General features: G+C 34.9%; 2 protein-coding genes and 1 pseudogene across 2 annotated transcripts in view; 1 reads left to right on the forward strand and 2 right to left on the reverse strand.

The window, feature by feature from the left end:
• LOC140152327 (zinc finger FYVE domain-containing protein 26-like) overlaps positions 1 to 23,028 on the forward strand; it is a 162,500-nt gene that overhangs the window by 67,500 nt on the left and 71,972 nt on the right. The gene's annotated exons all lie outside the window — the stretch shown is intronic.
• LOC140153537 (fibrinogen C domain-containing protein 1-A-like) lies at positions 4,256 to 6,376 on the reverse strand. Its single transcript, XM_072176311.1, has one exon. It carries the CDS (start codon positions 6,028 to 6,030, stop codon positions 5,332 to 5,334), a length of 699 nt encoding a protein of 232 aa, XP_072032412.1. The 5' UTR covers positions 6,031 to 6,376; the 3' UTR covers positions 4,256 to 5,331.
• LOC140153524 (microfibril-associated glycoprotein 4 pseudogene) lies at positions 21,499 to 22,696 on the reverse strand (annotated as a pseudogene).

Raw genomic sequence — 23,028 nt, forward strand, 5'->3', positions numbered from 1 at the left:
TGCTTCGTAGGTAGACTATGCCATAGTCGAATTTGATTAAAAATATGTTATTATTAGTCATGATGAACCCATTTCATTGAACTCAAAATTATACTGATGTTTATTAAAATTAAAGTATTCAATAGTGAAATGGTCATAAAGAATTAAGAATATCAGATGATTAGTGACAATAAAAGTAATTGAATGCAACATTATCTTGCATAATTATAATGGCTCAATTTAATACTGAACAATTCTGATTTTGGAATCTACCAGTCAGTACCGTAGCAAGGTTGAAAAATGTGTGGCGGCCATCACAAATGTGGGGCGGCCAAATTACAAATATATGCCCAAATTTAAATAAAGATATAAAGAAAATCATAGCAAATTTCTCAAAAAGTGGGGCGGCCATGGCATCCCCGGCCGCCCGCTTGCTACGGCCCTGCTACCAGTTTATTGATAGCGAACCACGGCTATCCGACTATGGACTTTGAATTTTAAGCAGAACTTTGCCCCAGGACTTTGCTCTCTAAAAACACACTGTCAAGCATACTTGTTTATCAGTCCAGTAACCACAAGTACTAAGCATGGTATAGTACAAAACACACTAGATGTTTGATGAGAGATTAACTTTCGCGTCAACAAAAGCGCCGCAAATACCACAAATAGTTGTGTACGGTGCAGTTAATGGTAATGGCGCGGGCCCGGAAGATTAAACCATAGCGAGATATGGGCGACCAATCACAAGGCAGATCCATTTAAAGATGCATTACATCATGGCCAATTTTAGTTAGGCCAGAAATTGGCCTAACTCTCCATAGAGTCCCGTGTTAAAAATCTTAACTGCAAGGCAAAGTCAGTAGTCCACTTGGGAAGCTAACAAACAGAGGGAGTGCGGTGACTGAAAAGATCAGATACAGATGTGAAAATCTATCAGTTGCACACAAATCTAAATCAGAGTTGTATGCTTAAATGTAATAGCCAGAGTATGCAAAATGGGCAAGTGGACTACGGAGAAGTCTACTTCGTAGGTAAATGAGATGTGAATTACTAAAATAGATTCCCCAACATGAACTTTATTTTTTCTTTTATCTCCGGAAGTTTATTTTTGATGGCATATTATAGACTTTAAATGGATGAGTATTTAAGTTCAGAAGTGAAAAATTTGTCTCCAAAGAGCAAATCAATTTACTGGGTTGTCCCCCATGTTTCCCCCTCCTGGTGCTACCATTGGTTGGGAAAATATCATTTGTGTCAACTCCTTTTCTATGGACAGTGAGATGTTGGCAGCAACATTAAAACAAAAACTACTTGTATACAATTGAATACCTGAGTGGAAGAAGGGCCCAACTCCATTTTTTTTACAAAAATGAGTTAGACCCATAATTTTATTGCCAGCAGACTGTTCTTCCTTGTGCGTGAAAGATGAGCCAAGATCCACGCTCTAAATAGTCTTCCATGTACACTTAACCATGGTTTTCATGGAAGAAAGGCCCAACTCCATGGAGTTGGGCCCTTCTTCCACAAATATTGGGTTAAAGAGGAATTTTGTTCATCCATGAAATCTGCTTTTCACTACAATAAACTTTCTTGCTAACATATTACATGCTTCTACTTGTGCAATTAATGGATTTCTGTAGCTATTTATAACACATCTGCTTACGGAGCTGGTACTTGCAGTATATTAGTGGAAGAAGGGCCCAACTCCAGCTCGTATTAAGACCTGTACCATTGCCATGGAAACATCATATATAATTTTGAATGTATGTAATATTGTATGTTCATGTATTGAAGGTCCCCTGAAGATGAAAACATTCTGTCTATTAAACTTTTCAAAATATTAAGTTTTTTCTTAATATCTCAAAAACAGTTTTGATGGAGTTGGGCCTTTCTTCCACTCAGGTATTCAATTGTGTCAACTCCTTAATGAAACTACTGGAAGCTTTATAATCATTCATTCAACTTTCATTTTCAATCACGTCACTTATATCTTCTTTATAAATTACTTTGCTGAATTGTTTAGGTTATTCAATATTCATTTATCTGATATTTATTACATTCTTTTGGATTTTAAAATTACAAGCTGAATCTACTTCACAAAATTTAATACATTTGGAAATATAATAGTGATATTCATAATGACCTATTTAGAATGGTACCGTACTAAATTTGAGGTTGTATTTCTTGATCAAACCAACAATGATATTTATTTTCATCAAGAAAAAATAAGATTTAACCTCTTTTGTGTTCCTACTAGAGATACCATTTTGTTTCGTATCATGTTTTATATACATGTACCTTATTCGACCCTGGGCACCTTAGTCAGTCATTATTTTATTTATTTTTTTTTGGGGGGGGAAGGGGAGTTGTACATATTAAAACTATGAAATAAAAGCTATGTATTGAATTTAAACCATGCATGAATAATGCATTCAAGACTTCATTCTGAAGTCAAATCAAATCCTAAATTGGAAGGTTTAGAACGTATAATTTCATTCAGGCACTTAGTAGAAATATTTTAGCATATAGGTGAATTGAAAAAGGGTGCTTAGACAGTTGTCACATACAAAAAGATCTGGGGGGGGCATTTATTAGGGGAGGGGTGCTTATTAGGGGAGGGTTGCTAATTAGGTCTAATACAGTGTAGCACATTTACAAGCAATTACAAAGTGATATACTTGTGAGATTCATGATGACCTATCTAGAATACTACTACATTTGAGGTTGTATTTCTTGATCAACATAACAATGGTATTTTCTACTTTTAAATTTGAAACACAGAAAATACTGTATTGCGTGTACACTGTAAATTTTTTTAAAAACAATTCAACAAGTTTATATCCGTACTTTACATGTAAAAGTATAGGAAGCATTGATTACGATTTACACTTAAACATGTTTATAATGGTATATTTTTATAACAATTATGAACAAAATCGCGATCAAGGACTGGAATTGCCAACCTTATACAACGCCCTCATTCGACCAAAAGTCACCAATGGTCAACAAATGGGCAAGTCCATCACAACATCTTGGACTTCTTCTGATGAAGATGTGTGTCACACATCGAAAATTCAAGGTTAGTGAATTTTGGTGCTGAAAGTCAGTTTAAACTTCTTGAAACAATTATGAACACTCCAACATGCTTAAATTAGCAATATAACATGTTGGTGTGTTGATAATTGAAAAATACAATTATAAATGTGTCAATCGTAAGCAACACCTCTTATACTTTTATGTGTAAAGTACAGAAATAAACGTGTTGAAGTGTTAAAAAAGTGTTATCCTGGAATTTTTATAGTGTACCTAGAGATAACATTTTGTTTTGTATTGTTGTGATTATACAATAGCTAAATGTACAAGCTGAGATTATATACTTAATGTTCGTTGTCATATAACAACACCTTTCCAATATAGTGCCCATCTTTTACATAGTCTGTTTTTACTTCTTAACTTCTTTTTACTTTTTAAGTCACAGTTTACTTCTTTTGAGAGTAAATTACATTGCAAGTAGTGTTCACACTGAGGCTGCATGGTACAAAGCTTGCTACGCTGTACGTTGAGAGATTGGTCAAAATGAATTGAAGGGAAAATGAAAACAATAGCAGATGAGGGGTTGTAAGTTATTCACTTTGATGTTTTAATGTGTAACTTAAAAAAAATGGAATTAGTTATAGAATTGAATACCTGAGTGGAAGAAGGGCCCAACTCCATCAAAACTGTTTTTGAGATATTAAGAAAAAACTTAATATTTGGAAAAGTTTTATAGACAGAATGTTTTCATCTTCAGGGGACCTTTAATACATGAACATACAATATTACATACATTCGAAATTTATTATGATGTTTCCATGGCAACGGTACAGGTCTTAATACTGAGCTGGAGTTGGGCCCTTCTTCCACTAATATACTGCAAGTGCCAGTTCCGTAAGCATATGTGTTATAAATAGCTACAGAAATTAGGTAATTATCCATTAATTGCACAAGTAGAAGCATGTAAATATGTTAGCAAGAAAGTTTATTGTAGTGAAAAGCAGATTTCATGGATGTACAAGATTCCTCTTTAATCCAATATTAGTGGAAGAAGGGCCCAACTCCATGGAGTTGGGCCTTTCTTCCATGAAAACCATGATTAAGTGTACGTGGAAGACTATTTAGAGAGTGAATTTTGGCTCATCTTTCACACACAAGGAAGAACAGTCTGCTGTCAATAAAATGCTGGGTCTAACTCATTTTTGTAAAAAATTGGAGTTGGGCCCTTCTTCTACTCAGGTATTCAATTGTCTCTATAGGGAACACTGCTTGCAATAAAATTACTGGTAATTAATATTCTGATAAAATTCAGCTTTTTTTTTTAAGCAGGTGCTGATTGTACAGCAAAGATGGCATAATGTACAAGCTGATACTTAATGTTTGTTGTCATAACAACACCTTTCCAAAATAGTGCACATCTTTTACAAAGCATGTCAACATTTAAGTTGACTTCTTTTGAGAGTAAATTACATTGCAAGTAGTGTTCACACTGAGGCTGAATGACACAAAGTTGGCTGGGCTGTATGTTGAAAGATTGGCCAAAATGAATTGAAGGGAAAATGAAAACAATAGAAAATGAGGGATTTAAAATTATTCACTGGGATGTTTTATAATTTTTTCCAAGGTATCGCGTATATACGTTCGCGACGTTAAAGCGTGTGTATTGGACTTGTGCAAAATAATATGCGCTGGACGGCTAGCAGTACGCTTAATTTGTAAAAGGAAATCTGAATAACAGTATAATATGTAACTTTACAAATACTGTATAAGTGGTAATTTTCGCGTACAGTTATTTTTGCGACTTGTAGTGTGAGACACATTTTCGCGAATGTTATTTTCGCGATTGCCCAGTCCTACTCTATACTTGTAATACATTATTGCATACATTCGCGAGGTGTTATTTTCGCGGTTGGAGCTCTAATCACGAAATTCACGAAAATAAAACCCTCGCGAAAATTTCCACTTATACTGTAAATGAAATAGCTATAAAATTGTCTCCAATGGAAACGCTGTTTGAAATAAAATTACTAATAATTAAAATTATGATAAAATTTGAACTTATTCAGCATTTTAAAAACCAGCTGCCAATTACAGCAACTTTGGTAACAATTATGGTGATAACAGTTTCATTTTAAAGCATTACATATATATAACAGTCATGCTAGACAACTTAATGCAAAGTCAAGCAAATGTCCACATCTTGTGTCCATGTAGAAAGCAATACCAGCTCATTTCCATATCTCTGTTATAGTACCCATACCAGTCCAGGTTGATTGTGTAACTTAAATATTTATCAGCGAGTGACGTTTTTTTTAATTCTTAAACAATTGGTCTTATTTTCATCTGTGCCTTTTTTAGAGCAATACGTGTGCTCTTCCAGTGATACCAGGTTATTGCTCTATGAGTGGATGTTGCTGATGTCAAGTATGGTCCATTCAAGTTGGAATGCTCGCAACCACCATACCACCAAGCACCACCTCTGGTACTAGCACAATCACTGCTCCATATATCATTATCTTTGTCTTTTGTAGAAAACTTCATACCTTCATGAAGCCTCAATGCATCTCCTGCTGTCCCACTGTACGTGCCAATTGAAAGCTGGAATTGAGTCAACTCATCACCGATATGGAAATCATCATACAGCGCATAAGCTGTGTTCCCCTCAAAGTCTTCAAGTTCAACTTTCAACTGCCAAGTAACTTGCGTTGACGTCAGCCTATTTAGTTTGTCCAGTCCGAGCCAGAACTCACCATCAAGATCACCAAAACCGTTTTTGTATTCTACCCAATCGCGATAGAAATCAACCGAACCGTTAATGCGTTTCTGGAAAACTGTCCAGCCTGCATCGTCTGTTTTCATATCACAGAAAACTTTGAAGGAACCTTTGTTGCCCAAGTCATCCCAAGGTGTAATTGTGTAGATTCCACTTGCATACGGACCTTGTGCTGCAACGTCAGAGCAATCACCTGCTGTTAGACGGAGTCCCTTTGTTAGTATGGCAAGCGACTGGGACAGCATAGGAAAGAATGAGACATTATGGACTCTATCACATCCGTTAAATTTTTGAATTGTTCCGATTGCATCTGTAATACGCTCATAATTTGTTCAGTTTGTATTTCTAACGTGCTGATTATTTGATTGGTGTTGTTGCCAAGCCTGTTTTGAGCCTGCATGTTTTCTTGCAGCGAATGAGGAACTGCTCCAGTTGCTCTTTTCTGGCGGTTACATTTTGCATCATCTATCAACAATGTTAAGATGATCACAAAGAGTACCAATACAACTTTATCGTAGCCAGCCATGGTGTAAAAATCACAACTTCTGAATCAAGTATAAAGCTACCGTTGAAAAGATGATGATGCGTTCTGTGTGCAGTCGCATAAGAAAATGAATTTTACAAACTGTCAGCTTCAGTATATATAAGAATAATGCTTGGCAAAGACTGATGTTTTTGAAAATTATCTATAGTGTGCAGATTGCTTACGGTAATTAAAGTGTTTCAATGCTTAATTGCGAGAAAATTAATACCATTTTCCTTCCGTAATGACATCATTTGTTTCAGTTTGTTATTTGAATACAAAATTGTTTTGAAACTATTTGCAGAAGTTAGAAATTGTAGTGTTCTGATGTGTTATTGTTACCAAAAATGATCCTTCCGTTATTCCTTTATTTTTTTAAATCAAGTTCCGTGTACAAACTGTACATTATTTTTGAAAAAGGTCACATATATGCTGGTTGCTACATATTCATTTTTTTTGTGTTGAATAATTGTAGGGCCCTTAAGTATGATCTTAATAGAGTTAAGGAGCTTTAAACACTCCAACCCCTTTAATACAAGTACAGTCCAACTGTTTGTATCCAGTATGATGTAACTAAGCATTGGCTAGATAAGTGACAAATCTAAGTGAATTATGTGTAATTCTGCATTGAATGTCCTAAGTACTAAAATTGGGACAAACAATATTTAATATGGGGTAATAGTTCTGAAAGATGGTATTTAAGTACTGAATGCAATATAAATAGGGTTGTGCTGCTGAAATGGGTCTCGTTTAGATTCGATTGGGCATGTTTTTTGGGGTTTTTTGCCAAAACATACATACAAAAACATCTCCAAAATGCATCATCGGTGGTCAATCAGACTCAGTCATAGAACAGTGGTTTTTTTTGTGTTTGTTTTTTTCATCGTCTAACCAACATAAGATTCATTTTGGCTGATGCAATCCAAACAAAATATCTTTTAGCTGTAATGCCAATTTGTTGAAGAAAATCTGTGGATGAGGAGGTCACTGGTGCGCCTTAGGTGCAAGCCATTCATGACATTATAGTCCATCATAGCCTGATCAGCACATTAAACAATGATCCATCTAATAGATATAACTGAGAGTTCATTGGACAAAGTGAGAGGAAGTTATTGGGCTTGTGTAAGTTTTTAGTATGAAATGAGCAGGCCAAATCATGGGGCAAATCATCTAAATGTCACTCAGTTTTTTAACCAGTCTATTAGGACAGATGGATGACAAAATCATGGTAGGAAAATTAGGTCAAAAAAAGGCTCCCAATTTTTCTCTTAACCAATCTATAAGAAAGGTAGATACCAAAAATCATGGACGGCAAATTAGGTCAAAATTTGCCTAATTTTGTTTTCTTAGTTATTGGCTCAAGGACAGGGATGCTTGTATATAAAGAGAGGAAATGGTAAAAAAATGGTGAAAATCTACAGCTCAATTGTAGTTCCATGTTTGGTAACCCTGCAGCAGTTTAAATTGACAGTTGGCAGGCAAATAGGGAGTTGAAATTGAAAAGCTTCATGATAAGTTAAACAAAAGTGATGACATGAGACTTAATAAGTATGCATGTTTATCCTGCGCACCCTGTGTGTAAGATTATAGTTAGTGTTGGGTTAGGGTTATAGTTGGGGAAATTTAGGGGTATTCCAGAAATATTCCAAACTTTTCATTAGCGTTATGTGTTGGGTGGGGGGTGGGTGTATATTTGTGTGTATGAAGCGGTGGGGGGGTCTGTTTGAACATGTAATTGCCAACAATCAGGGACTTCATGCATTTTTTTCTCTGACCAAACAGGTGTATGACAACTGTGGATGTCCCCTGTTGGCAGCCCTCGAATTAAGGATCTGAAGGGGCACGGCAACTTTTTAGGGCAAGTTGATAATTGCCGTGGATTTTCTCTGAAAAGGCAAGGCAGCACGGCAATTTGTAATATTTCAAAAGGGCATCAAGGCAACTGTTGAAAATTTGAGAAGGGCACCAAGGCAATTTTTCAAAAGCGAATAGATGCATTACCGTCAGCTGAATTCGACACCAAAGTAAAATTCGACTCTCAACTTTACACTAAAACTAACCTGATTGCTTAAAAAACCTGCTTTATAATACAAAGCAATCAAAAATCAACAGTTTAATTTAGTTAAATTTTGCGATCCCTAGTTCTGAGCTGCAAAAATGACTCGAAACAGCGATGAAACAGCTGTAACTTTGGTAATAATATTGATAAAATTAGCCGGGATAAAAACTATTTAAGTGCAAAACATATAGAGATGGGCTCACATGTACAAGATAAGACGAGACCGGAAGAGTATCGCCATCGGTTTGCAATGGGAAGTCAATGTTTGATAATCGAGAGAACAATTGATTTGCCCAGCGCTCAGATTTTGTTTACGACACGAGGTCGAGGAGTCGTAGTTACTAACAGCGTTTCTAATTGGTCGATAGTACGTTGGAGGTATTTCTCTGACCAATCGAGAAAATGAAGTCAGAATGTCAGATTTCTAGCAACCAGATAATGTATAAACTGTATAAAAGCCGATGTGATTGGCTGAATATGTAAGCTTACGTATGGGGTAATGAATATTAATTCACAACAACTATTGTGTATACTGTGATTGATAGCTGGGTTACGATGCTCAAAATAGCGATCGTGTTCAAGATTTTCGATTTAATTTTCCACAATTTTGCGGGGATTTAACCAGTACTTGTTAATGATTTTATAATGAAGGGACAGGGCTGGCCGGCTAGGGCACCCACGGCAACTTCATTTAGGGGCACGGCAAGTGACTGCCGTCGGTAAAGGACATATTTTGAGGGCATTGCGGCAATGGGGGTGGGCACCCACGGCAATATGCCGTCGGTGCCGTGGGTTAATTCGAGGGCTGCCTGTTGGACGCTACCCCATGTAGGCCTATACCATAAGATTGTTATAGATATTTATGTTCCTGCTATATTGGTATTGGACGAGGGAGTCTTAGTTTAAAGGTGGGTATAGGGATGTGGGCATTTTTGTATAACTGCATTCATAGCTTTTCCTTTAGTTTTATTTGACTTGAATGGAGCCCAAGTCATTTTGTGGAAATATTGGTTTGGACTGCTTTCATCAAGTCTTTGGTGTTATATATTTTACATTCTTTACATAATAGCATATGTAAAAAATGGCCCAAATTATTCATCCATCATCATAAGTGTATCATATGTTTCAAACCATGATCCAGATTTGCATGGGCAGTTAATAATATCACAGTTTTAGTTACTGGGTGGGCACTTAAGGGGCATTGGCGGTTAACAAAACAAATATATGGTACAGTGTAGTTGTTATTAAGGCCTAAAGTTTTTAAAAGCTAACTTTATATGAATATCACATTAATACCATGCCAATCACTATTATTTTGACTAAATGAACTTACCTTTTGTATTTCTGCACTCATTAGGTCAGCATGTTGAAGTGAAAATTTTTGCATACATTTATTTTTGTGCTTTTTTTCCCATTTCAAGCAGCTACCGCAAAACTATCATGAGCGAATATATTCCTTTTGTGTATAGGTCAATGTAAGGAAACTTAGAATCACAAATTTAAAAACACCGTTAAAAATTGACATATGTAATAATACATTTATGCACTTACTGCATGGTCAGAATGTTTACAAGAAATGGACCAAAAAGATATACGCTGAGGGTAGATATGTGGCGTTATCAAGCAAATTCCTCAACATGAGTGTTATTTGTTTTTATCTCAGAAAGGTTTTTTTTATGGGATTTTCAGTACATTGTAGCCTGTAAAATGGATGAGATTTTAAGTTAACATTTATTTTCCAATGAATGAATCATTTTACTAGGTTATCCCCCATGCAACCACCCCCTCCCTATAGTGCTGCTGCTGATTCCATGACATGGGAACCTTAATTAAAACACAGGAAACTATCATAATATAATCAACTTTTAATTAACATTTTTTAATCAAGTCACTTCTTCCTTATAAATGACTTTGTTGCATCCTTAGATTGCTTTGTTTCTCTATCAGCTGTTTAGGTTATTTATTTCTTTAATATTTATTACATTGCTTTGAATTTCAAAATTATCGCCTGAACCTTTTTTTTTTACAGATATTGCACTTGAAACTGACAATTTGGACACTGGTAAATAAGTCAAAACACACAGCACTTTTACTAGTTTAACTCTTGAGATGGTTCTGCATGTTATACTGTTCATTTTCTTTACATTTTTCTTTCTTTAAATTTATACTAACCACTGTTTTACTAGCACATTCAACGCGAATTCCACACGACCACGGTCGCCTTGACTCGCCGCCATGAACATGTTGAGAAAAATTACAACGTGCGGTTTACGTTTAAGCTCAAACATGAACATATACCGTAGAATTCCATCTAGAAGCATATATGCCTCTAAACGAGGGGTTTTTTTAACGAAAGATATGAAAGGCCAATACCCTTCTCAAAACATTGCAATAGATTGGTCTTACAAATATACATGTTTGTACAGCCGCGTTTATCAGTAATATAGTTGTTCAAACTCCAAATAACGTTTTTGTTGAGAGTGTCTGCCTCTTGTCTCTTGTGTCAAAAAAAGCTCGTTTAGAGGCATATATATGCTTGTAGACGGAATTTTACGGTACTGTTTAAAAAAAATAAAACACGGTATTATTTTTCTAAAACATGGGTCATCATCTTTATAAACTATTGTTATGATAAATTTATGGAAATATAATAATGTTTTTAGAATTGAATTGTAAATATTCAGCAAATTTCTGACTCGGCGATGTGTTAAAATCTGTACATCAAATATATGTTGTATGCACTAGAAATATACAGAATTTCATGTCATTGAAAAGTGCATTGTATTACACAACAGCGACAAAATTACAACAACAATAATCAATATGAAATGTTGGAACTGAACTCTGCGGTCTATCCCTGGGGAAGATTTTGGAAAAATCTTCCACAGGGGAGTATGAATATCAAATGGAATGAAGACATAAGTCAGCTCCATTTGAAGTTCGTACACCCTCTGAGAAATATTCAACCTGAATCTCTCACTGAGGGAAGGTGAGTTTCAAATAGAGCTGCCATTGTGTTCATTCCATTTGAAATTCATACTCCTCTTGTGGAAGATGTTTCCAAAATCCAAAATAGTGAGATTTATGAGGTCCTATTTAAAATGGTACTCAATTAGAAATTGCATTTGTTGATCAACCCAAAAATTATATTTATTTTTGTCAAAGGAAAAATACAGTGTAACCTATTTTATGTTCCTACTAGAGATGTCATTTTGTTTGATATCATTATATTTTATGTGTAGTATTTGACCTAAGTACCACCTCAGGTGTATAGGTTTGTAATTTTCAGCGGGTACATATTAAAATTATGAAATTAAAACTACAAATTAATGGAATTATAACATGCATGAACATTCAAAATACAGTGTATCTCAGTGAAGTTAAATCATAATCCTAAACCGGTAGGTTTGGAACATAATTTTATTTAGACATTTGTTAGAATTAAGTTGTACAGTTATCACTTGAAAATGTTTGTATTACAGTATAGCGAATTTATGTTTGTATTACAGTATCGCTCATTCTTCAAAATCCGGTGCCAATCCAATATAAAAATTGAAAAAATAAAAGTTGTTCAAAAAGACCTGCTTTTTGTGTTTTTTAAGAGTAAATGTATCACTACTTTCAGATGTAAAAAATTGCCAACACCACTTGCATATTATTCTTTCAGGAAGTCATGATGTTTTTTAACACTAAAACTCAATGTAATGTGAGCTACGTTACCGACTACAAAATGGGCTGGTTTTACTCAATCCAAGGTCATAAAAAGCAAACTAAATATCACTTGAGTGAAATGTAAAACCAATTTCACCATTTCATAGAAGTTTTGAAGATGCGTAAATGAGTGTGTAACGTAGCTCACAGTAACGTAGTTCACTGGTTTTTAATGTTTTTAATGTGATTTGCGAACGTTAGAACGTTATGTCGGTTAAGGGGTACTACACCCCTGCCCAATTTTGTGCCTATTTTTGCATTTTTCTCAAAAATTATAGCGCATTGGTGACAAGTAAGATGTTTATATTATAGGGGCAAGGACTACAACTACTGCACTGGATATTTTATTTCAGCACAAACAACAGTTGTGGAGTTACAGTCAAAAATGAGGGAAAACCAATATTTGATCAATAAATCAATAACTACTTGCCTTGAGTTGCTGAATTTTCAGTGCAGTAGTTGTAGTCCTTGCCCCAATAATATATTGTATACGACCGACTGGAAACCGGTACCGGTGTACACGACCGACTGGAAACTGCAGTCCGGCCCTTGAGAAAAATGCAAAAATAGGCAAAAAATTGGCCAGGGGTGTAGTACCCCCTTAATTCTAATATAAATGGGGTTCGACCACTGGTAGCTTTCACATATTATTAGGAAGTACATGTAATACAAGTGCATACTATAGAATCCTGGTAACGTAGCTCACCAATCTTAACGTGGTCGGTCGAAATTTCAATATTTACAACATTTCTATGCCAAAAATGCTACAGCATCACAATTTTTACTGTGATTTTTAAAAACCTATGAGTGTTTCCTTTCAAAAACCGCAAATTACATTGATACCTCTGTTTTACTTCTTTCCAATAACGTGTGTTAAAAAGGGGTAATGTAGCTCACGGCGTTTTGGTGGAAAGTGCAATTTATTTTAGAATTACACAAAGACGTTTTAATCACTAAAAAATAATGTTGATAAACAATATGATGGTGAGTTATCTAATTAAAAAACAACAAATATGTAAAGAAATCACAATTATTCAAAGAAAATATTCAGGGTCAGATGTGACACTTGAGCAGTGGAAACGCATTTTTAGGGATTTTTGAGCCTTTGCAAGGGTTAATCAGGCTGAAGAAAGCATTTTAAGTATGGACAACTATATATGAGTAATATGACCATGTAGATCTCGTTGAGTTCTACCAGAAAAACAACATATTTGATACCCTAAATGCTTGACAAAGTGTTTGTGGACCAAAGAATGGAAAAAAAGGCTATTGGCACCGGATTTTGTAGAATGAGCGGTATAGCGAATTTACATGCTGATAGATGATATTTAGTATTATTTACACATATAATTTTCATTGTCACTGCAACACCTTCCAAATTAATGTGAGATTCATGATGACCTATCTATAGAATACTAGTACTTTTGAGATTGTATTCTTGATCAATCCAACAATGGTATTTTTCTTCTTCCAAGTTTGAAACAACGTTTTGTTTGATATCATTATGTTTATATAGCAAAATTTACAAGCTGATAGATGATACTTAAACATATAATTTCATCATCACTAGTATACAACACTTTCCAAATTAGTACACATCTCAGTTTTACAAAGTCTGTCAACATTTAAGTCTCACTTGACTTCTGTTGAGAGTAAATTACATTGCAAGTAGTGTTCACATAGTGACTGCATGGCACAAACTTGCCCTGCATTTTTTGAAAAATTGACCAAAAAGAATTAAACGAAGAATCAAATAATTGTATAATGAAGGCTTTTAAATTACTCACTTGGATTTTACTCAATGAACAGCTTTTTAAAATAATGAAATATATGTACATGTACCTAAATTCACTCAAATTTTAAGTCCTTACTAGGAACACTTCTTGCAATAATTACTGTAATTAGTTGAAATAAAATTATGATAAAATTATAACTTTAAAAGCAGGTGCTGACTATACAGCTACAGTAAAGTTGATACCATGTTTATAACAGTTTCATTACCCCCAGACAGAAATAATTCGACCACAAACACCAATTGCGTATCTGTCAGGCATTCAGACAGACATTCATAAATTTATTTGCATCAAATATCATATGTTACAATAAATTAGCATGCACATTAAGAAAACAGCTTCCACAATACTTTGAAAATATAGTTAGTATTATTACCAGGACCTAGATGAACCTACCTAAGATACCTCCCCAGTGAACTATCTACCTGGGAGCTGATTAAGTCATAACAAAACTATATTATTGGATATACCGCCCCAGTGAACAATCTACCTGGAATCTAGTACCTCCCAGTGAACAATCTACCTGGGAGCTGAATTGATCATGAATCAGGACCTAGATGAACCTACCGAAGTTACCTCAACCCAGTGAACAACCTACCTGGGAACTGATCATGTCATAATGAATATATTATTGGATATACCGTCCCAGTGAACAATCTACCTGGAATCTAGTACCTCCCAGTGAACAATCTACCTGGGAGCTGAATTGATCATGAATCAGGAGCTGATCATGTCATAACTAAACAAATGAATAATTATATTAGTGAATAGTGGGCTGAATCTTTACGATAACTGTGCATGAATACTGTTCTTCCAAGAGATTGCTTCCTGGAATCCTAGGAGAGAAATTCCTGAAAGGTTAATTTGGATATAAAATAGTATATTAATCCAATATGAAAATATATAAAGTATACATGTACATAATTAAATACATGTTAGAAAACATTGCCTTACTTGACTGTTTTAACATTGAGTAATCCTTGATAATATTATAGTGAAAGTTAAATCACACCCATAGAACAGTTCATTCAACATGTTAAACTAGCTCAGAGAAGAGTTACCGCCAAACTACTTTTTCTACAAGATGAAGTACCTGCAAAATTTATTCTTTAATATAGCCATGCACAGGGTGGTCTTATGACATTTTTATCGCATAGCGAACTTTGCTGATACCGCCATCATAAATATAAAAGAGCCCAGAGCATATGAATATATGTCAAATTGCACACCCCTAACTCTTGTAAGTAATTACATATTTCATTTCATTTTATTCGCCAGAAAAACGTTATAAAATACATATATTGCCCATCTATAAGCACTACATCAAAAACAATTAGATATTCAAAAATGATTAAATAAGCCCCTTGAAAAAGATCATCAGGACTAACATACCAATGGTAAACTGCTCCACAAGTCCAACAATTCGATATTAATACATCTTTGCTATAATTGCTACTGGTACCACACTTATGTAGATAATATCCTGGTGTAGGTTATTCACCCAGTAGTTTAAATGAACAAACAAAGCAAAGTGAGTTGCACATTTTTTGTTACAGTATTAAATTTAATTTACAATATAATCTTCTTCAGATAATGTCACATATTTTATTAAATTTTCTTTGATTATCCAAGATTATTCTTTTTTATACATCAACATTTTTTAATTAGCCATAAACTTTCGGCTTTTATTATACTATTTTCAAACCTTTAATGGCTTTAAATGCACACCTTGCAATAGGGAGTGGTGGGTGTGAGAAAAAATTCACCACATGACTTGTCTGCATGAATGTTGACAGAATAATGGTGGTACATACACACACACAAGAATCAAGCCTGGTTAAAGGTGATCGCTGATTGGCCCAATGAACACTGATGGTGCCCATGATAAACAAATAGACAATACACATGTATCACCTCATATTGATCTTATATCACTTCATATTGATCTTTTAGCAATAAACTAACAGGACCAAACCATTATTTCTGCAGGGGTCAAACTGGTTTTTAACCTGGTGGTTCAAAACCTTATAACCCCCAGACAGAAATAATTCGACCACAAACACCAATTGCGTATCTGTCAGGCATTCAGACAGACATTCATAAATTTATTTGCATCAAATATCATATGTTACAATAAATTAGCATGCACATTAAGAAAACAGCTTCCACAATACTTTGAAAATATAGTTAGTATTATTACCAGGACCTAGATGAACCTACCTAAGATACCTCCCCAGTGAACTATCTACCTGGGAGCTGATTAAGTCATAACAAAACTATATTATTGGATATACCGCCCCAGTGAACAATCTACCTGGAATCTAGTACCTCCCCAGTGAACAATCTACCTGGGAGCTGAATTGATCATGAATCAGGACCTAGATGAACCTACCTAAGTTACCTCAACCCAGTGAACAACCTACCTGGGAACTGATCATGTCATAATGAATATATTATTGGATATACCGTCCCAGTGAACAATCTACCTGGAATCTAGTACCTCCCAGTGAACAATCTACCTGGGAGCTGAATTGATCATGAATCAGGAGCTGATCATGTCATAACTAAACAAATGAATAATTATATTAGTGAATAGTGGGCTGAATCTTTACGATAACTGTGCATGAATACTGTTCTTCCAAGAGATTGCTTCCTGGAATCCTAGGAGAGAAATTCCTGAAAGGTTAATTTGGATATAAAATAGTATATTAATCCAATATGAAAATATATAAAGTATACATGTACATAATTAAATACATGTTAGAAAACATTGCCAAAGGAGGCACTAGTCATACATTAAAATGTATGCAAGTGACTCCCTTAGCCCCCCCTTTTTTTTTTTTTTTTTTTTTTTTTTTTTTTGGTGAAGGGTGGGGTATATAGATTTCTTTCTTTTTTTTTTTGCATTATTTGGTATTGCCAAGAAAGAGATGAGTGCATTTGAGTAACAAGTGTTAATAATCCAAGCAGTATCACCTGCATAATATGATTAACTTTAATGCATTCATCGTCAATACAATGTAACTGTGGCTGAATAGTTATAGATGGAAAATTCGGCTAAACGTTATATTGTGAATACCTTTTGGTCAAACAATTTGTGAGTTTTGTGACCCATTTGTAATCCATACCTCATAAAACCTTATAAAGTTTTGTAGCCAACTTATTGCGAGGGCCTTTTATAGATCTGTTATCGCCCGTTATGCATGATTATCAGATTATCAGCAACTTAATCTTATATAGCGCATTATATCAAAGACCACAAGGCGCTTTACAATTAAAACATGAGTACGTAAAAACAAAATGCCCATAGAACTATAAATATACATCATTAAAAAATAACAATTAAATTTTAAATGAGGAACACGATGAACATTGCACAAAAGGGATTGCACGGAAAAAATACATGCAAATGAGCAAAGAAACAACTATGTGAAATGTTTAAAGTGACGGCAAAAGCAATAAAGCAAAATAAGCTTAACCAAAGTAATTTTTTATAAACAACGGCAATATACTGCAAACAGATATCAAACAGAAGATGAAATTAGAATCATAAAACACAATTTTTTTTTAAAGCCAAGCTGTACACTACATAGATAACACGTGAGTTGAAAACTAAAAAATGAAAATGAAGTATACCGCAAAGCAATTAAACACATGATCAATTCAATGCAATATCAAAATGGCAATTTAACACAGTATCAAATTGAATATGAAAAATTCCAAACAAATGGATACTTAACACAAACAATACCAAAGTGGCTAAACAAACATATTTACACCAGGTATAATACTCAATGAAAAGAGCAATCACGAGAACAACCAAGAAAATAACTTGAGTGAGTAGGCAAAATATTATGCGAAACATATTGCACACTTTTTTAAATATAATTAATAACCAAAATTGCACAATTATTAATAATACAATAATATCAAAATATGAACTAACAATACCAAAGTGGCGAAGCAAACATATCTACACCAGGTATAATGCTCAAATGAAAAGAGCAAGACACATCACGAGAGCGACCAAATACTATATATGAAAACAATCTTGAAATTTGCGGGCACCGTAATTCTGTTTCTTAAGTTTCTGGAGAAAATGTGAAAATGTAGTTTGGTCACTGACTAACATACGCCAACCTGACAATTGAATTCTTAATAATTATTGTTCTTGTACAATGTAAGTTATCCACTGCACAGTGTCAGCAAATGTAAACTTATAACTTGAGCACTCCAATTGCTAAATATACTTTCTCCATACTTCCATTAAGCAGACATTTGGAGTATACCGATACACAACAACTGAAAGTAATATTTGATAATGCTGTATAATACATGCTGGTGAGCCAGTCAAATGTTCCGATAAATTGAATCACACGCAATTCCAGTACTTTGGTCCCATCTCAATAAGAAGTGAGTACATGGTTTTTTTGGGTTTTTTTTTTTTTTTTTTTTTTTTTTTTTTTTTTTTTTTTTTTTTTTTGTGCATCTATACCTAGTGTTTAATTATACCATTATCATGTTAATCGAGTATATTTATTAATCTGTGCTGAATATATTGTACGCTGTTCTTGTATCATCCTTTGACTGCTTAATAAAGGACCATGCAGTAGCTTCTTCAGTGGTATTTGCATCCATCCTTAGCCTCCTTCGTAACATTCCATGTTATGTGCAAAACTATACCAATATAAGTCATTGTTATATGTGGCTAAAGTAAGCCCCTGTAGGTATTGTAGGTTAATGATGGGATCAATGTCAAGTAGCTGTGGTAATTGCGACTCTTAAAACAGGCAAAGCATCTTCCCTTCTGCTACCCGACTAGAAGTATTTAATCTGCAATGAAGAAGAGAGAAACAAGGAGGAGCAAATTGTGCAAGCATATAGTCCTTCACCTATATATACACACAAGCCTAATGAAAATACCTTACTCAAAGAAAAAAACAAAATATTTACTCATTTTTTGAAAATCCGGTACATAAAGATGTCACCGAGTGGAGTAAACAATTGAAGTAAACTATGCCGAGTTGGAACTCATTGCTGATCAATAAGCATTCGGAAATTAGCTGGAAGAATTTGGGCAATCCAACCATAGACCATAGACTATGATCCAACAACTTGTTTATCACTTTGGCTTTCCTGATGATAAATTTTCCATAAGCTCCTTTAAAAATCACAATTTTTGCATATATGACAAAATAGAATATGTCATAGACTATTTTCGATAATAAATGTTAACCATTATGAATGCGTTCAATTTACAATTACTGTATTCAACATTAAGTGGTCAAATGATTAGTGTTAATTTAATGTAATACTAACAGCCAGAGTAGTATGCAAATAAGTGGAGTACGAGGCAGTCTACTGTCCGAGAAACCCTTAAACGACCGTCCAAAATGCTAAAATTATTATAGTGCTGTTCATTTCTGTTGACATTTTCCGCAAGTTTCATACACAAGCATCTCTATTTACATGACGCTCACCGATTGCCTTGAATATTAAACCTGCTAACCATTTTACAATTTTTCATGACGATTGCTATCAGCAAAAACTGTGCACCATTCAAAATTAAAATCATTCAAAATTAAAACTGCACACGAGTGCACCATTCAGAATTAAAGCTGCTCATTAAATTTCCCGATGGTCATTGACATTACTACAAGATGCCCCACCCACAAAAAAAACAACAACAGCGCGCATATGAATGGAGAGAGCATAAACAATAGTACGATGTATGTCGCCGGCATGGCCCACCTCTTATTTTAATTTACCTCCAACAAGGGGAAAACCCCCGAGATCTTTTAATCCACTACAACAATCAAAATCCGTGAATTTATTGGACCTTGGACCAAGGCTTGGTACTCCCCAAAAAGTTTGAGTTCTCTTGACCCAACGCTTATTATTTCTGATCCATGCTTTTTATCAAAGCACCCTTTAAAATCAATCATTGCCCCAACTTGTCATTCATTCTGGGCATTCATTGCCCTGCCACTGTTTTGAAATAATATCGATCATATTTTCTTTTTATAACAATGAAACACGCCAATTCGATATAATCAAGTGCGTTGAATACTGCAGCCTGTCATGCCTATCTTTGTCCTGCAGAAGTCCGATATTTTTCTCTCAATTAAGTTAATGCATTACGTGAACAACGTAAATTAAATGTAAAAGCCCAATATGATACTAATTTATAACATTTTAACCCATTGACTGCACAAGTTTATTGATACATAAAAGCTCATAAAATTTGTTTTGGTTTCGACTCAACGTCAATGCGTATTCAACGATGTAATATATACTAGTGTAAATTTAGGTATAACGTCATCTCATTAATATTAATATCGACCGTCGCAATCATTGTAATGCATGTAATGGGTTGCTGACACGTCATAGAAAATCGGCTATTTGCATAATCACCACAGATTGATTGATCGGGCTTTGTGTTTTGTGTTCTGTTTTCGTGAATCAAAGTTTGACGTACTTTTAGCTCAGTCATTTTAGTGAAGTAAATTTAATAAAGCAATATTAATACTTTGTCTCACTATTGAATATATCTCCCTACGTTTATACTGAAACTGATATGACGAACTTTTTAAAAGCAAGTTTCTCACCAAATCAACTCATTATGACAGTCATTATGACCTCAACACCACTGCTGCCTCCTCTTCATGGATACTCGGGATAGATGACTGCAGACATCTTACTTGAAAATTACGTTTCAGTACTGTTATTTTACGTAGAATTGTTACATTCCAGCGGCTTCCGTTCCCTCAATCGGGTTAGTTTTAACCAGGTATTTGATGCAAATAAAATTCCGATCAATGTCGCAAATTATTTACCCTTGATCCTTCCATGCTTGCCGCCAGGCCGCTGTAACATCATCTCGATGGTTTCACTCGCCCTGCAGCTGGTTGTTTCGTGCGTAAACACTTCAAATTAAAACGTCTATTTTCTGCCCACTTCGGATGCGAAAAGGAAACCAAACTATTACTACCATTTGTAGTTGCGATGTTTTAGACATTTGTGATGCCACTAGAATCTGGACGTCGATACCAATTGAATTGGTCCTGTCCAAGTATTTCTTTTAGATGTAGATTTAAACGGTCTATGAATGCACTTAAATAACCGATGAAATATCAAGCCATGCACCGGCGAATTGCCCGGTACTTGTGCAATTATAATAGACCTAAAGTTTTTATTCCAGCTATAGTAGCATCATTTATCCACAGCGGTCCCCTCAATTTATTTCCTTCATACACGATCATGACAAATTTGTTTTAATTCTCCAACTAAATTTGTGAGAAAAAATTCACCACATGACTTGTCTGCATGAATGTTGACAGAATAATGGTGGTACATACACACACACAAGAATCAAGCCTGGTTAAAGGTGATCGCTGATTGGCCCAATGAACACTGATGGTGCCCATGATAAACAAATAGACAATACACATGTATCACCTCATATTGATCTTATATCACTTCATATTGATCTTTTAGCAATAAACTAACAGGACCAAACCATTATTTCTGCAGGGGTCAAACTGGTTTTTAACCTGGTGGTTCAAAACGTTATTTTAAAGCATTATATTATATAACAGTCATGCTAGACAACTTAGTGTAAAGTCAGCAAATAGTGTCAACATCTTGTGTCTGTGCAGAAAAAAGACATGCCATGTGATTTCCATCTCTGTATGCATTGTAAGTGGAGCGATACCATCCAGGGATACCATTTTCAGATTTATTTTGTATTTGTGACTTTAAAAATTTATCAGCGAGTGAAGAAATTGTTATGGGTGATTATTTAAATTCTTAAACAGTTGGTTTTATTTTCATCTGTGCCTTTTTTAGAGCAATACGCGCATTCTTCCAGTGATACCAGGATATTGCCCCAACAGTGGATGTTGCTGATGTCAAGTAAGGTCCATTCAAGTTGGAAAACTGGCAAGATTTATACCACCAAGCACCTCCAGAGTGAGAAGTAGCAGCACAATTACTGCTCCATACATCATTATCCCTGTCTTTGGTAGAAAACTTCATACCTTCATGATACCTTAATGAATCTCCTGCTGTTCCACTGTATGCCCCAATTGAAAGCTGATATTGTGTTGACTCGTCACCGATACGGAAATCATCATACAGCGCATAAGCTGTGTTCCCCTCAAAGTCTTCAAGTTCCACTTTCAACTGCCAAGAAACTCTTGTTGACATCAGTCTATTTAGTTTATTCAGTCCAAGCCAGAATTCGCCAGCAAGATCACCAAAACCATTTTTGTATTCTACCCAGTTGCGATAAAAATCAACCGAACCGTTTTTGCGTTTCTGGAAAACTGTCCAGCCTGCGTCGTCTGTTTTCATATCACAGAAAACTTTGAAGGAACCTTTGTAGCCCAAGTCATCCCAAGGTGTAATTGTGTAGATTCCACTCGCATACGGACCTTGTGCTGCAACGTCAGAGCAGTCACCTGCTGTTAGGCGGAGTCCCTTTGTTAATACGGCAAACGACTGGGATAGCATAGCGAAAGAATGGGATATCATAACAGACATGGATTCTACTACATCCGTTAAGTTCTTGAATTGTTCAGATTGCATCTCTAATGCGCCGATCATTTGTTCAGTTTGCAATTCTATCGTGCTGATTATTTGTTTTGTGTCGTTACCAAGCATATCAGAACGTGATATTTGAGCATGCATGTTTTCTTGCAACGCATGAGGAACTGCTCCAGTAGCTCTCTTCTGGCGATTACATTTTGCATCATCTATCAACAATGTTAAGATGATCACAAAGAGTACTAATACAGCTTTACCGTCACAAGCCATGGTGTAAAAATCACAACTTGTGTATCAATCTAGCATAAAGTTATCGTTGAAAAGATGATGATGTGTTCTGTGTGCAGTCGCATTAGAAAATGAATTTCACAAACTGTCAGCTTCAGTATTTAACGAATATTGTTTGGCAAAGACCGTTTACTGAAAAATGATCGTATCATCGTAGTGTGCAGATTACTTAAAAGTTATTGCATGAAAATTAACACCATTTTCCTTCAAATGTCTCAAGTTTATTTGTTTCAGTTTGTTATTTGAATACAAAATTGTTTTGAAACTATTTGCAGAAGTTTGAAATTGTAGTGCTTCGATGTGTTATTGTTACCAGAAATGA

The sequence above is a fragment of the Amphiura filiformis genome, chromosome 5 (genome assembly GCF_039555335.1).
Source record: "Amphiura filiformis chromosome 5, Afil_fr2py, whole genome shotgun sequence".
NCBI lineage: Eukaryota > Metazoa > Echinodermata > Ophiuroidea > Amphilepidida > Amphiuridae > Amphiura > Amphiura filiformis.